Here is a 14,896-nt window from a genome sequence, read left to right as displayed (position 1 = left end):
TTGGAGTAGGGGCAAGAGGTCATTTTGGTGTAAAAGTTTTAAAGGGTCTGCACAAAATAAATGCTATAAATAAACACCCACACGTCAAATATTCTTGCTCTGTAACATGTAAACCTCTACATGTGAGTACCTTAACTTGACGTAAAATTTGCACAGAAATAAAATCTCCTGTATTTCCTTTGATTCTGGTAAACTGAATCAATGAAACCAAGGAAAATATTTATCCTGGCCTGTTCATTTGAATATCTACTTTACTGTATGAAACAATTTGTTTTGTTTTGGTTTTTTTGTATGAAACAATTTGAATAAAGTAGTTCTTCTTAAAAAAAGTCTGATGCTGCTAGGGTCTGTTTGGGGTTTGTGGGTCCCCTTGTCATGACTGAACCCATTCCAGTTGACCATCCAAGAAGTCAATTGTTTCTTTCCATTCAGTGGCATGTTGGTTGTCTACAAAAGACTATACTACATAGATTCAGAAGCCAGCTAGTCAGATTACACTGGAGGAATATGAAAGTCTTCAGTAGAGGTTTTTATTCACAATCAGGGCCATACACTACTGATGCCAATCAAGTTTCATAAAGTAACCCCCATGACACTGTGTGAGGTGGGGATGGTTCGTCACAGAAAGTTTTCACTGTACTGTATTACTGTATTATGTGTTTAAATACATGTGTCATGACGCATTGTTATACATCTTGAATATATCTGCATCTTTAATATCAGGACTTTTTTTTTTTTTTTTTTTTTACCTCTCCCAATCCTAACTTATATTCACTGGGAGGTATGTTTAGAAAAGTTCCGGTCAGATGTGAAGACCTCCCCAATTCTGTCCAGTCCCAGTAGATGGACAACAGATGGACAGTCCATCCAGTAGAGGATGGATTTGCTTATAGTCTCCTGACTACTTGGGAGTTTGACGAGGACTCTGGGATCGTGGGTTTCTGTCTATCATGCAGGATGATCATTTTAATATTTGTGCACCTATAATGCAACAACAACAACAAAAAACTTAAGAGGAAGTGGGATTGTGCAAGTCCTACAGCTAGAAAATTTCCCCTTCACATGTAGAAATCATGTAGTCTTAAAAACAGAGTTAAGAGCCTCTGTCCTTGAACTGTTCCATACCCTCTGGGCTGCTTGCTTGCTGCTGTGACTGGATGCCTGGGTCCACGCCATGGCCTGCCTCAGACTGCTCCTCCCCACCTTGTGAATGGTTTAATCTCATGCTGCTACCGGGACCTGCCAGACCACCTCTTCCTTCCTACGCTTTCTCAGGCATGACTTTCCTTCCTGCCAGGCTTCCTTGAGCCCATGGCTACCCACGCTCTGACACATTTTTTAAAGGCAGCTGTCCATAAATGGCATGGAAATGTTTACTACTAAATTCCCTCGGTTTCAGCTGAAAGTAACTCCCTGTTTATTTTCAAGTTAAGAAATGAACTAACAGGAAAATATTCACAATTGTTAAATAATCCTTTTGCTTTCTGTTTCTTTCTCCTATGCCCCACAATTTTTTTTTTCATAAAGAGATTTCATGAATGATAACATCCCTTCAATTGATGATTCTATCTAGGTCTTACTTCCTACTGTGCTTTCTAATCATTCTGGTATGATTTTCAAAAACATAAATTTCACACACATAAGTATTTGATATGGAAAATTATCAAAAACCCTAAAAACCAATCTATGATTTATTCCTCCTATAACCACAATCTCATGTGCTGGGGCAGGGACCCTCAAACATGGTGCAAATGGAATGAATTACTTGGCAGGAGAAATTCAATCAAATACCAGTTTGTTTTCTTGTAGCAGGGTTTACTGCACAAATCTATTCACTAGCTTGTTGAGAAGATAACTTAGTGCCCCAGAACTCAGCTGACCCAAACTAGGACTCAGGATCTGGCTGTTGGCTCAGCTGATGGGCTGGTGATCGACCAGTATCTGTATCTGTTGGCTTCAGCTGATATGTCCCTATGTTTAGAGCTAAACAAAGGTTTTTGTTTTGTTTTGGCTTCATGGGAAGAAAGATGGTCAGAAGTGGGAGAATGGCCAGGGGAGTGTAACATCTACTCCCTGCTAAGGCTACACAAGAGACTTTTGAATTCTTACAGTGAAAGATGTGGAACTAGGAAAGATGTGGGGAGAGCTGTTTTCAAGAGAGACAGAGACGGTGGGTTGAGGGAGGCTGCTCCGGGGCCCAGGGGGCCCAGGGACAGGGTCGGCAGCATCTTTCTCAGCTTTTCAAAGGGAAACGGTGGCTTCACAAGACTGCAGGCAGCATCTCCACAGAAACTCTGGTGGTGCTGAAGGGGGTCTCCCTCAAATGGCCTGGGGGCTGTGAGCTTGAATAAAGGTGCTGAGGCAGAAAAATCACTGGGTTTGTTCCTGAGCACAATTTTCTTGGGACTTTCAGAATACTTGGAAAGACTCTACAAGAAACTAGAATTCTGCGTGGGCAGCAAGGGGGCACCCTAACAGTGGAATTGCTTTTTTGTTTTGTTTTGTCTTTTTTTACTTGTTTTTTCTTTTACAAAATAGCAGTAAGTGGGTTATGACTGTGGGGGTTGCTTTGAGATATAAGCAAGATATAAGCAAGAACTCTGAGATATAATTCACATACCAAACAATCCACTCATTTAAAGTATATATTTAATGATTTTTTAATTGCATTCACTTGTTGATTTATTTACTATCATAAAATATTAAATTAGTTTTTTAATTGACGTATAGTTGACCTTTAATATCGTGTTCGTTTCATGTATACTACAGTATAGGGATTTAATATTTTTGCAGATTATATTCTATTATAGGTTTTCAAAATTATCATGATGCCTTTTCTATAGACAAGATAATGAAGCCCAAGGCAAGTGGAGTTTGACTAACGATCTAGCCTGGTTTTACTTGGGCTGTAGCGCCCTGATAGCAGAAACTGTTTTTGCCAAGGGCTACAGTCAGTGTTTTCTAATAATTACAATGCCTGTAGCAGTAACATGATTGCTAAGTTATGCTTCAGGTATAACCTCTTTACACATATTATATCAGGTGATTCTCACAACAACTCCATGAGGTAGGTATTTAGAGTCCCACTTTATAAATGAGAAAAATTAGGTTAAGATTGACTAAGAAACTTGAGTTATTAGTGGTTGAGCCAAGATTTAAACCTGTGACCCCCTGCAAAAGCTATAATCAGACGGCTAGATGTTACAATCCCAGGCTGCACCCATCTACTAAAATTTCCATTATCAGTTTTACACCTCTAATTCTTAGGTCACTTATTCAGAAAAAAAATTTGTACATCCTAAGCCTGATGACTAATAAAGACCTGGGATGGTAAATAAGGTTCGTCTGGAGTAGAAGTGCCAGGCAGCGGAGTTCTGAGCTCATCGCAGGCTCAGGCAGAGAGTGCTCAGGGTTGATGGGTGATGCCTGGCATGGGTGCTGTGAGTGGACAAGCAACATGAAGGCCTCAAACTGCCCAGTCCTGACAGCCTTTCCAGTCTGAGCACCTCCATTTTCCTGCCAGCTATTTAGTCAAACGTCACTAGAGGCCCACACTTCCAGAACCTAGTTTTTAATCACCCATGCCTTAAATACAAAGAGCATAGTCAACAGTTTAAATGAAGAGAAGAGCAATCACTCACAGACAGCCACTCATCCACCGACACCAGGCTTTATCCGAAGATGTATTTATAATTTTAAAATCTGAAAATAACACAGTAACAGAGTCCCAAAGTTTACTGAGATGTTTTCATAGAATGGAAAAACTGAAGACCCTTAACGGTTTCCTCAGTTCAGTTCAGTTCAGTCACAGCGTGTCCAACTCTTTGCGACCCCATGGACCGCAGCATGCCTAGGGCTGCCCTAAACAAGTGCAACAAAGTGACTGGAAGCAACAGAAATTCACTGTCTCAGTGTTCTAGAGGCTCGAAGTCCAAACACAAGGTGTCGGCAGAGCCATGCTCCCTCTGAAACCTGCAGAGGAACCCCTCCTTGCAGGGGTCCCCAACCTCCAGAATCTAATGCTTGATGACCTGAGGTGCAGGTGATGTAATAATAATAGAAATAAAATGCACAATAAATGTAATTCCCTTGAATCATCCTGAAACCCTCCCCACCCCACCCCACCCTCAGTCTGTGGAAAAACCGTGTTTCACAAAAACCGGTCCCTGGTGTCATAAAGGTTGGGGACTGCTGCTTCCTTGCCTTTTCCCAGCTTTTGGAGGTTTTCCAGCAATTGTTGGCACTCTTTGGCTTGTATTTGCATTACTCCAAGCTCTGCTCCATCTCCACATGTCCTTCCGTCTGTGTCTCCCTCTGTCTTCACATGGCCATCTTCTTTTAAGAACGCCAGTCATGTTGGATAAGGTGCCTGCCCGCCTCCAGTGTGACTTCATCTTAACTAATTACGTCTGCAACAGCCTTATTTCCACATCAGACCATATTCCAAGGTGCTCAGGGGTAGGATTGAAGTATAATTTTTTAGGGGGGATGCAATTCAAGCCATAATAGCTCATAGATCAAAGAAGGGTCTGGCTACGGGATCTTGAACTAGTGGGGCTAAGAGTGACTTATGGGCCAATTGCTAAGATGTTTCAGACCAGAATCTGACACTTCTACATCGCGGAGAGGCCTCCAAAAGCATGATGAATTCAGTTAAACTGGACTCCCCTCTACACACAAGCATTCAGGACAATGAAGAAACAATAGTCAAGCATAGAAGAAAGGGAGGGTTCTTTCCATTGCAGACGCAGAGGGAGCTCAAAGTCAGAGTGGCAAAGGAGGAGAAGGCCCCGGGCTTCCTACCCCACTCACGGACAGACATACCGCCACAAGTGAGGTGGAAACTGTAACCGAAATGTCTGCACAGAGACACTAATGGCTGCCCTCTTCATGTAGAATGGACTGGAAAAGACTCACTCATCAGTTCAAGGAGGCACGAGAAAGTTTGTTACCTGCCGGCCGCTGGGTATAATGAGACGCAAGCAGCCTCTAGTGCGAAACCCAAAGTTTAAGACTTTGTCTCATAGAAGTGCAGGGTCTGAATTCATACAACCTACAGGATGTGGAAATCACCTAAGAAGCCGATGGTAGGGACTTCCCTTGTGGTCCAGTGATTAAGAATCCACCTTCCAACAAAGGAGATGCAGGTTCGATCCCTGGTCGGGGAACTAGGATCGCACATGCCTCTGGGCAACTAAGCCTGGGCGACCTAACTCCTGAGCCCACAATCCACAGCTAGGGAGCATGTGCGCGGCGACGACTATCCCTGAGAGCCGCAACTCAGACGCGCTGCGGTCAAATAAAAAACAAATAAGCAATATTAAACACGAAGACACTGATGCCAAAATTGGTTCGGGACCAGTGAAATAAGCTGAAGAAAATGCATAGCTGCTCTACGGCGGCACATCCACAAGCGAGACTCCTATAGAAATGCTACCAACCACTCCCGCCGCCCCCATAACCGTGAGCTTGTGATAAACAGAACACACGTGAGGGGGAAACACCTCTGCAACACCCGCCGGACCCTCAGGAGAGCACCCTCCAGGCTTTTGGTTCCACAGTAAACCGCCGTCTGCCACACAGACAGGAGTGACTATTGCACACCAGTTATGTCGCCCAGACTAAAGTCTTCCCAAGGAAGCTTTACCAGCGAGGACAGAACTGTCGCGGCACCTCAGAAGTCTAACACACGTCCTTCTGGTCTGACAGGATCCTACCGTCTGTGAACACAGCACAGACCAACCAGGGTAATTAACAGGCACCTGCCAGCGCTTTTACCTCAGGATATTCGCTGTGGCTTTCCGTTCCTGGGGAAGAAGATCTGGGTCTCGTAAAACTTCTTCTAGCAAATTTAAGACATTCATCTTTAGTTCGTTGTTGAGTTCAAAGTCCTAAAAAAATGAAATGGATTTTAAAGATTTTAGTTCTGAAGGGTTTAGCTCCATGATACACGACACCAATTCCTCATAACAAATTCTGTATAAGCTATGCATGGAAATTAAAATGTATGGAACCTAGACGCTTCCCCCTCCGGAGATCCTGACTTAATTGGTTTGGGGTGGGGCCCTACTGACAGGCTTCCTGCGCTGTCCAAGTCTCTGTGACCCCATGGACTGCAGCCTGTCAGGCTCCTCTGTCCACGGGATTCTCCAGGCAAGAATACTGGACTGATTTGCCATTTCCTTTTCCAGGGGATCTTTCCCACCCAGGGATTGAACTTGGGTCTCCTGCATCGCAGGCAGATTCTTTACTGTCTGAGCCACCAGGAGAGCCCTGAGAGATAGGAATTCCTCAAAGGGATGTGTGCTTCCCTTATCCTGGAGCACTGCCTTCTCCCCAGGTTTATTTCTCTTCATCTTTCAGGGTGAGGAGGAGATGTACTTTATCCTAGGAGCCTTTCTGAGTCGACCCAAAGCCATGAAGAGCTCGTTCTCAGTGTTCCCATGATCATCACTCACTGTACTGTAAGGGCTGATTTAATTGTCTGTTTTCCCATTGGTCCATGAGTCAGTAGCTGGGGCACAGCATAGCTTTCAAAAAGAAAAAGCTTTTTCAAAGTATAAATTCTGCAATTAACTTCAATACAGGTATGCTAAAGAATAAATGATACACACCCATGGGGCCGTGTCAAACAAACATAGGAGTGATAATGAAAGGGGACCCACCTGGCAAAGGTGAGTAGGACCACATGCACACCAAAATGAATAATGAGAGTGGTAAGTAATATCCAGCTGAATAAAAACAACTTGCAAGCCCCTACTAATGCCCACAAACACATAAATAGATATATACATGAAGAGAGCAGAAGAGAAAATTATTCTTTACAGTGGACTGGACTTACAATCAATGTAAAGGAATATGAGTTAGAAAATCACCATTTTTGACCAAAGCAGTAACTTATGAGGTAAGGATCATGAATAGATGCCAAAATTTATAGGGAAACAGAATCAATAGTGTCAGAGTACCCCCTCCCCTGCACCACCACCGTTAGAAATGACTGAATACAGTGGGAGGATCTGACAGATGTCACCTAAATGCAGTGAGCAGTTACTGTCACAGGAATGGAACAAACCAACACCATGGGCCCACGAATGTAATGTTCTGTGAAGAACCATCATTTAGTATTTTCCCCCCAAATGCGTAATCTCACACTTGCATTGTGAGGAAGCACTGGTTTGCACGTTCCAAAAATGTTAATGCCATCAAAGACAAAGAGAAACTAAGAAATTGTTCCAGCTTAAAGGACACCAAAGGCACCACAGATAATGCAAGAGGTGAGCCTGGGTGAGATCCAGGATCAAGGGGGAAATGCTACACAGGGCATTACTGCAACAATTTAGAGTTATGTGCCAGTTGAGAGCATCCTATCCATGTCAAATTGTCCTGAATTTGATCATTTCGCTGGAGCTATTCAAGAGCAGGTCCCTGGGGGAGAGGGGAGGAGCGAGAGAGAACGTGAGAAGGGAGGGGGGCAGAACACACACGTGGTAAACATGTGAACCATTAGTGACTCCAGATGTGTAGCCACACCTTTTATATTATTCCGGCACTTTCTCTTGATTTGAAATTTTTAAGAAGTTAAAAATTAATAAAAAGGTCATGTTGTAGTTTTCTCACACTCTTTTATCACGTGTATTCTTATAAAACACGGACAGCATACTGGTAGCATCCTGGGATTATCAGGTACTCAGAGATAAACCAAACGCTACCACGCCTTGCTTTAAGATCTGACTCTGACAGACTGTCTTTGCAAGAGCAGCATAGGGTTTACTTTCCCTACTACACAAAGTTACTCATTATGAGTACATTTTAACTTTAGAGAAAGTAATTTTGAAGCACTACATTCTGAATTCTTTTAAATGGTTAGAGAAAATACTGCTTATTGCAATGGATCCAATAAAAGCATACTTTTACTATACTGAGTTCCTTCGGTAGTATCTGACTTTTTTGCAACCCTGTGGGCTGTAGCCCGCCAGGCTTCTCTGTCCATGGGATTCTCCAGGCAAGAATACTGGAGGGAGTTGCCATGCCCTTCTCCAGGGGATCTTCCTGATCCAGGGATTGAACTGGCATCTCTTATGTCTCCTGCATCGTCAGGCAGGAGACATATGGAATGTCTGGAATGTTCTTTACCACTAGAACCACCTGGGAAGCCCATATTTAGTAAATTGGGGGCATAAAGTCCATAATTTCACAAACTGTAGACAATGCAAAAGTCTAATTTAACCTGAATTGAAAGTTTGTGAGCCTCAGTTTGGTGAAAAAGTGTCATTAATTTTTCTCAGTATTTCCCTTTCACTGTTTGACAATCAGTACCACTTCTTCAGGAGCAGGAGCCACTAGGGTCCAAGCAGCACCTTCAGATGATAGATATGTTTTCCTAAAATTTCACCTACTTTTTGCCCAACAGCTTCTTGACTATTGATTTTATTTTTAAAATGTATGCAAGGAGAAGAGAGTGATATCTTGCTGCTGTTTTTGCCCTTCGTCCTCCCCCTCCTACCATTTCGAATGTAATGGGAGTGACGTTTGTAAACAGCTAATGATCTCACCTACTCCAGTCTTCATGCACTACCAAAGGATTTCTCAGCCATCCAGCATCTTTGCTTAATGAATGTTTGATACTTATTATTGTGATGACTGAGTCCTGGAGCTATGTTGAATCTCTCAATGATGCAAATAATCTGATTATCATAAATGGATCAGTGTGAAGGACATCAAGCCGGTGTTTGGACCTCGCTGGGGGCTAATTAGTGGCTTAATCAACAAGCATCCTCCAGCACGCACTGTGCCCCATTCTGGGCTCAACAGCAGGAACGCTTCTGAGACCCCAGGAAGGCAAGTTGTGTGAAAGGTCTTGTTAAGGAAAACAGAATGTAATTTGATTATTCTGAGCTCTGGGAAGACTAGCCCAAGAGAGACCTTTGCAAACTTGGTGAAATCTGCCCAGACACTATCTGAAGTGTGATGAATGGTTATGGGTGAATACTCACTCTGCTCATGTAGCTAACATAAAGCAGGTTAGCCAATGATGGCTGAGTATAAAACATAAGAATTTTCACTCAGAATTTTCCTTTACACTTGCACAGGCTTTTATCATGTTCAAAGTGACCACCTGTGTATGATTTCAGCCCTTCCTCAGCCGACCCAAGGGCAGGCAAGGCAGGAACCATTAACCCAGTTCACACCCAGGCCACTGAGGCTGATGGTATGTGATCACATTGGGTGAAATGATACCCTTAAGGACGTGGCCGCGTGGGGACAAGAACACAGGTCTTCCATCTTATTTCCACCTGCGCTTCTCAAACTGTCCGGTGCCCACGAATCACCGCAGATTCTGGTGCAGGTCTGGAATGGGGACTCAGATTCTACTTTTCTAAGGACCTCCTGGATTTTGTTGCTCACACTCTGAGTAAGACTTGGCCACTTAAAAAAATCATGCAAAAAGCAGCTCTTCAAAACCTTAGTGAAAAAAATCTGAACCTTCTGATGTACAACCTAGAACGTAAATTTTTCTTTTTTTACCAGAGCATGTAAAATGCAGAATTGACCATTCAAAACTCCCTGTTAAAAACAGTACCTACTACTCAATCAAAAGAAATCTGGGGACTTCCCTGGTGGTCCAGTGGCTAAGACTGCGCCCCCAATGCAGGAGGCCTGGGTTCAATCCCTGGTCAGGGAACTAGATTCCACATGCTGCAACTAAGGCCTGACACAGCCAAATAATTATTTTAAAAAATTGAAAAAAGAAATCTGAAACATCTAAAGGGCACATGCAGTAAACAGGAAGTAGGTTATTTAAACAGGAGGTAGATAATGCACAGTAAGTTTGCCTAACAACCATTTTTTAATTTATCTAGAATCTCATTTTTGGCTACATTTCCCCAGGTCCTGAGATGGGAAACCAGAATACTGGGTGCTGGAGGGACGCTGGCTCCTTCTCAAAGGCAGCAATTAACGATGCCCACAAGGTGGCGCTCCTGGGTCGCCTGGCTCCTCCGGAGTCCGCAGCGCCTTTCCCAGACCCGCGGGCGGCTGTCCAAGGAGCCAGGCCTGAGCCTGGGAGCTTTTAAGATGAGCAAACGCCAGGGCACCCAAGAGGACCCGCAGTCATCACAACAACAGTATACTTAGGTTAGTTTTCGTTTTCCAATTCACGAAGCAGAGTTGAGGAGATTGAAGGCTGGAAAAAACAAACTGGTCTGCTTTCAAAGGCGAAGAGCCCAGAAAATGTGAGACTTTTTAACACTTCAGTCTCTAAAAAGGAGACTACAGTTCTTGTTCTTTCAACAGGCACTGAGCATCTTCACATCTAGGGCTTCAGGGAAGACACAGAATAGCCAAGAGAAGTGGGCGCATGGAACAGATACTAACCAATGAAACCCAGGGAGAGGGGCTTAAGAAGGGGCATCCAAAAGCAGGTGCCCGCTGAGTCTCAGAAGAGGGGCAGCATCTGGAAATGTGGGTCTGGGAGCCCCCTGTAAAGAGGTGACAGCTCAAGCAGAGTGTCAAAGAGTGGAGTGTGACGCACAATACATGCTTAGGAACAAAAAGTTACCAACAGATGATGCTAGAATCCTCCTGGTAAGCTATTAGGACTTATGGACATTTTACCAAGACCTTACAGACTCAACTCAAAGACACCAAAAATGACTGGGAGAGCCAATACTTTCTCTAGGTTACTGAACAGCTCCTGAGGTAATTATCACAACTAAGACTTAAGAGTTTGTCACAGGCTAGATGATATTTTAATCACTCTATTATCTACTTCAACCCTCAACAGCAACAAGTTACAATCATTATCATTCCCATGTCACATACAAGCGAGTCAAAGTACCAAGAATCTTGTCCCAAGTCACACAGGTAGCAAGTGGCAGACCCAGGACTCAAACCCAGGTAATGCTGGCTAACACCTGAGTTTTTAACTGCTATACTCTTCAAGAGAAGCAGTTACCAGTGAAGGTGTCTTGGCCTGAAAGACACATCTCAACAGCATTACTATGCTGATCCTGAACAGCCTTCCATCCACACTAACAATGATTTGAGACATGGATTTTGAGTTTTAGGTTTGTATGAGTAAGACTAGATCATACAACAGAAAAATCAGTTTCTCTGGCACTTTAAAACTAACCCCCATTGATAGTTTAGGCATCTTGGAAACGATATTCATTCCTACAGAACAGAGTAATAATTATAATATACCACATATGGCCAAGGGAACTCTAGGACACTAGGAAAGTCTGATTCAATAAGCACAGTTTTGGGGTAGAGAGAATTATGAAAATAATTTTCTCATTGTAATCAGTACAGTGTATTCTAACAGTGGCCAGAATTTTTAAAAAGAAAGTAGAAATACTGCAGAGTGGCCTAAAATCACATAAATAATTTTAATGGATTGAAGGGCTCATAAAGAAGGTCCCTGGATGTGCTAGGCTCAAAAATAAGAGCCTAAAGTTTGACTTCATGATTTTCAATACAAAGCTATTGTTTCCTGTTGTCTTTGACTACAGAAGATGAAATTTTTTACCTGAAATTGTGATGTAGATTTAGGTTAGATCCAGGCCTTTTTGTCAAATGGGAAACTGAGCCAAAGATGCTGACTGATCTTCTCAAATCTATGCAAATCACCCTGGAGTCTAGGGTGAACTCCATGGACGTTAGTGAACTAAAGATAATAAACCTGTCAACTCCCGTGGATTTCAGCTCTTTGGAGGGGAACCCTTACTTAGAACCTTCATACTGATGCCCGGTCCTAGGGGAGACTGTGCTGGATAAGGGACCCTGCATAGTACCTGGGTTGTCTTATCCACCTGCCACCACCCTAATCTCCCTGCCTTCTCACCACCTCTGGGCAACCATGACTCTGAACTGGGGTTTCTCCCTGGAAAAGTGAAAGGTAGAGTTTTCCAGCATTTCTCATCACCAAACTGCAAAAATATTTTAACCACCTCTTTGTTCACACTACAAAAAGGACAGCCTAGTTGAAATTTTAAAGAAAGGGCATCAAGTGTGGAAGAGAACCCTACAAAAATACCATAGTAACACTAAACTCTTTACAGTACCTGTTCAACACTTACTAGTTATTAATTACTCATAAGGTTGAGAATCTTCAAAGAGGAACAGAATATATAAGAAATGTACGCCTGACCATCATGTAGGAGTTTATGAGCCAGGAAAAGGTACTAAATTCCAGATATAATAACCCCCAAATTTGGTAAGCATGCATGTGCCTGGTAGGCCCTCAAATATTTGTTGGATGAATGGATAAACATTCTTGGGAGCATTCTTAACTTTGAGACAAGTGATAATAAGCTACCTAATTCTTCTTAAACTGGCAGTTTGGGAAATTAGTTTAGCAGATGTGAAGTGGGAGGCTACGAGAAGAAGGCACAATGCGAAATGTGGAAGATATGTTAGAACAAAAATAACTGGGGAGAGGCAAACGGCAATGAATGACACCAACTCAGAGAGAAGGAAAAAGCTATGCAGAAAATCATTTATCCCATCATTTTCTAACAAATGACTCTGCCTGTGAATGACTTGCTAAAATGCAGCCTCTAGACCTGAACAGCTGTGCTTAGAAGAATTTTAAATACTGCCCTACAACCTTGAAATCAGATAGCTCCTGAGCTTACATCTCTAAGCTTCAAGAGAGAATCAGCCAGTTTAAAAGCATGTATCAGGAAAAAAAGAGAATTTTTCCACATGCTGTGTTTTCCATTGGTTTCTAGAAAGGTGTTAACTGATATGGAATTATCTCTTTCAAGATAATGGCAAGGATCAGAGGGAGAAAGAAAAGTTTGGAAGAGCCTGGTTTTAATCCTGAGTTTGTAACTTTCTTAATTAAAGAAGGCCACATGCCAGAAAAATTTAACTTGAATAAAAACCTTTTGAAAATGCTAGAATGTATTTCTAAACTATGCTTTGTCCTCCCTTCCCGGATTCATGAGAGGGGAAAATACTGACAAAGAAAGCCCGTAGGTTCCTCCACAGAGAAGACAGACTCAGAGTCATAGGAATCTGGTAGAATTAGAACTTTCAGTGCCCATCCAGAGAGAAACTTTACCCGAGCAGATAGACGATTATAGGTGGGTGATGCTGGGGAGCAGAGTTGGGAGGAAAGAAACACAAAAGCAAAAGTCAGCAGGTGAGACAACATTCTGGACCTGAATGAACCATCTGATGCACCAGTGTTAAGCGGGCTCCTGCAAGTCCTAAGGTGACTGAAAGTAACGGAGGGTCACTGGTCCTGAGGACTTGATCTGCCATGGTCTCCAGAAACACTCCCAAGGCCCAAGAATGATTACCAGCATGCGGAATGCAAACTGGGAGAAATGAGGATCCCAACAGCACCTTTAATCAGAAAACTCTTATAGCAGAGATAAGAACTTATCAAAGTACATACAACCCCTTCTGTGCTTCTCTGAATTTTCTCTGTCAATGTAATCCATCCACAAAACGTTAAAGAATCCCACCAGTTCTACAGGGAAAAGTACATTTCTCTCTCGGCAACTAATGGAAACTGAAAATAAGTTCCATTTAAGACATCTTAAACTCTTAATTCTATTTCACACTGATTTAAATAAATCCTGATGAAAATGTCTTGCCAAGCATTTTTTAAGAGACAGGCATGGAAAGCTTAAGGAGAGTTTAAAGGATAACAATATGGATAAATAAAAGATAAGAAAAAGCTCTGGTAAGCAGCTCAAGGAACAAGAATTTTGTTTGCCTGGACCACAGAAAGAGTTAAGATCTATCCTCAAGCTTAAAAGAAAAGAAGAGAGAACCCATATTTATCAGCTAGTACTTTCTTGTATATTTTCTAGAGCAGTCTGACAAAACATTCCTTTCTGTAGAAGAACCCCATACAGATCATTTGGTCAACTTTACAAATTTACAGCAAATGCACACTGGAATCCAGACTAGAATTCAGGTTTCTGGATTTTGTTCCTTATGTGAGTCTTTTCTGACCCAGAAACTAAAGCGAAATGCAATGCCCAAGGCAGGCTATTCTGAGGGAAGGAGAGGACAATGTCAATAACCACCACAACAAAATTCAGCAGGATCAAACACCCACTGATGAAAATAAGTACCAGCCTACATGTTCAGGAAATCAGAAGGAGCGAAAAGGACATTGCTGTCCTATTTAAATTAGATACAGCATTCTCTATTTGGCTGCCTTTATGGGAAGTCTTGGGCTTCCTCGGTGGCTCAGCGGTAGAGAATCTGCCTGCCAATGCAGGAGATGTGGGTTCGATCCCTGGGTCAGGAAGATCCTCTGGAGAAGGAAATGGCAATCCATTCCAGTATTCTTTCCTGAAAAATCCCATGGACAGAGGAGCCCGACGGGCTACAGTCCGTGGGGTCGCAAGATTCAGACAGGATTGAGCAACTAAACAACAGCAACAAATGGCCAAGTCTGGGTTGTGAACAAACACTGGTTTGCACCTGGTGGACGTTTGAGATTTCTCAGCTTAGACATTTAGAGGCCAACAGTGGTAGTGTGGACAGCTAGAAGCAAATCGGGACCAATTAATAAGGATGAGACTAACATAAAAACCATGTCCGTGGATTATCTTTCTATTTGGTGGTTTCTATAAAAGCATTTGCAAGGCTGAGGTAATACACACTAATTTACCATTAAGAATAAATATTTCAGGGACTTCCCTTGTGGTCGAGTGTTTCAGAATCCACCTTTCAATGCAGGGGACGTGGGTTCGATCCCTCATTGGGACATTAAGATCCCACAGGCCGCAGCACACGTGCAGGCTTGCCAAGCCTGCAATTACTGAGCCTGACTGCCGCAACTAAGACCCAGTGCAGCCAACATAAATAAATATTTTAAAACATTTCATAGCTTCCAGCATCTCACAATGTGACTGAATTCTCTCTTCTT

The 14,896-nt window shown here is 42.7% G+C and overlaps 1 protein-coding gene across 4 annotated transcripts in view; it reads right to left on the bottom strand.

Moving 5' to 3' along the window:
* RASGRF2 (Ras protein specific guanine nucleotide releasing factor 2) overlaps positions 1–14,896 on the bottom strand; it is a 248,364-nt gene that overhangs the window by 23,907 nt on the left and 209,561 nt on the right. For all 4 annotated transcript variants that reach the window (XM_065919065.1, XM_065919066.1, XM_065919068.1 and 1 more), the window contains one exon: positions 5,779–5,891. In XM_065919065.1, coding sequence (XP_065775137.1) covers positions 5,779–5,891 — 113 coding nt within the window. The remainder of the gene's footprint in view (positions 1–5,778; positions 5,892–14,896) is intronic.

The sequence above is a fragment of the Muntiacus reevesi genome, chromosome 1 (genome assembly GCF_963930625.1).
Source record: "Muntiacus reevesi chromosome 1, mMunRee1.1, whole genome shotgun sequence".
NCBI classification, from domain to species: domain Eukaryota; kingdom Metazoa; phylum Chordata; class Mammalia; order Artiodactyla; family Cervidae; genus Muntiacus; species Muntiacus reevesi.
Note: the sequence above shows the minus strand (reverse complement) of the source record. Positions and strands in the feature narration are given on the sequence as shown.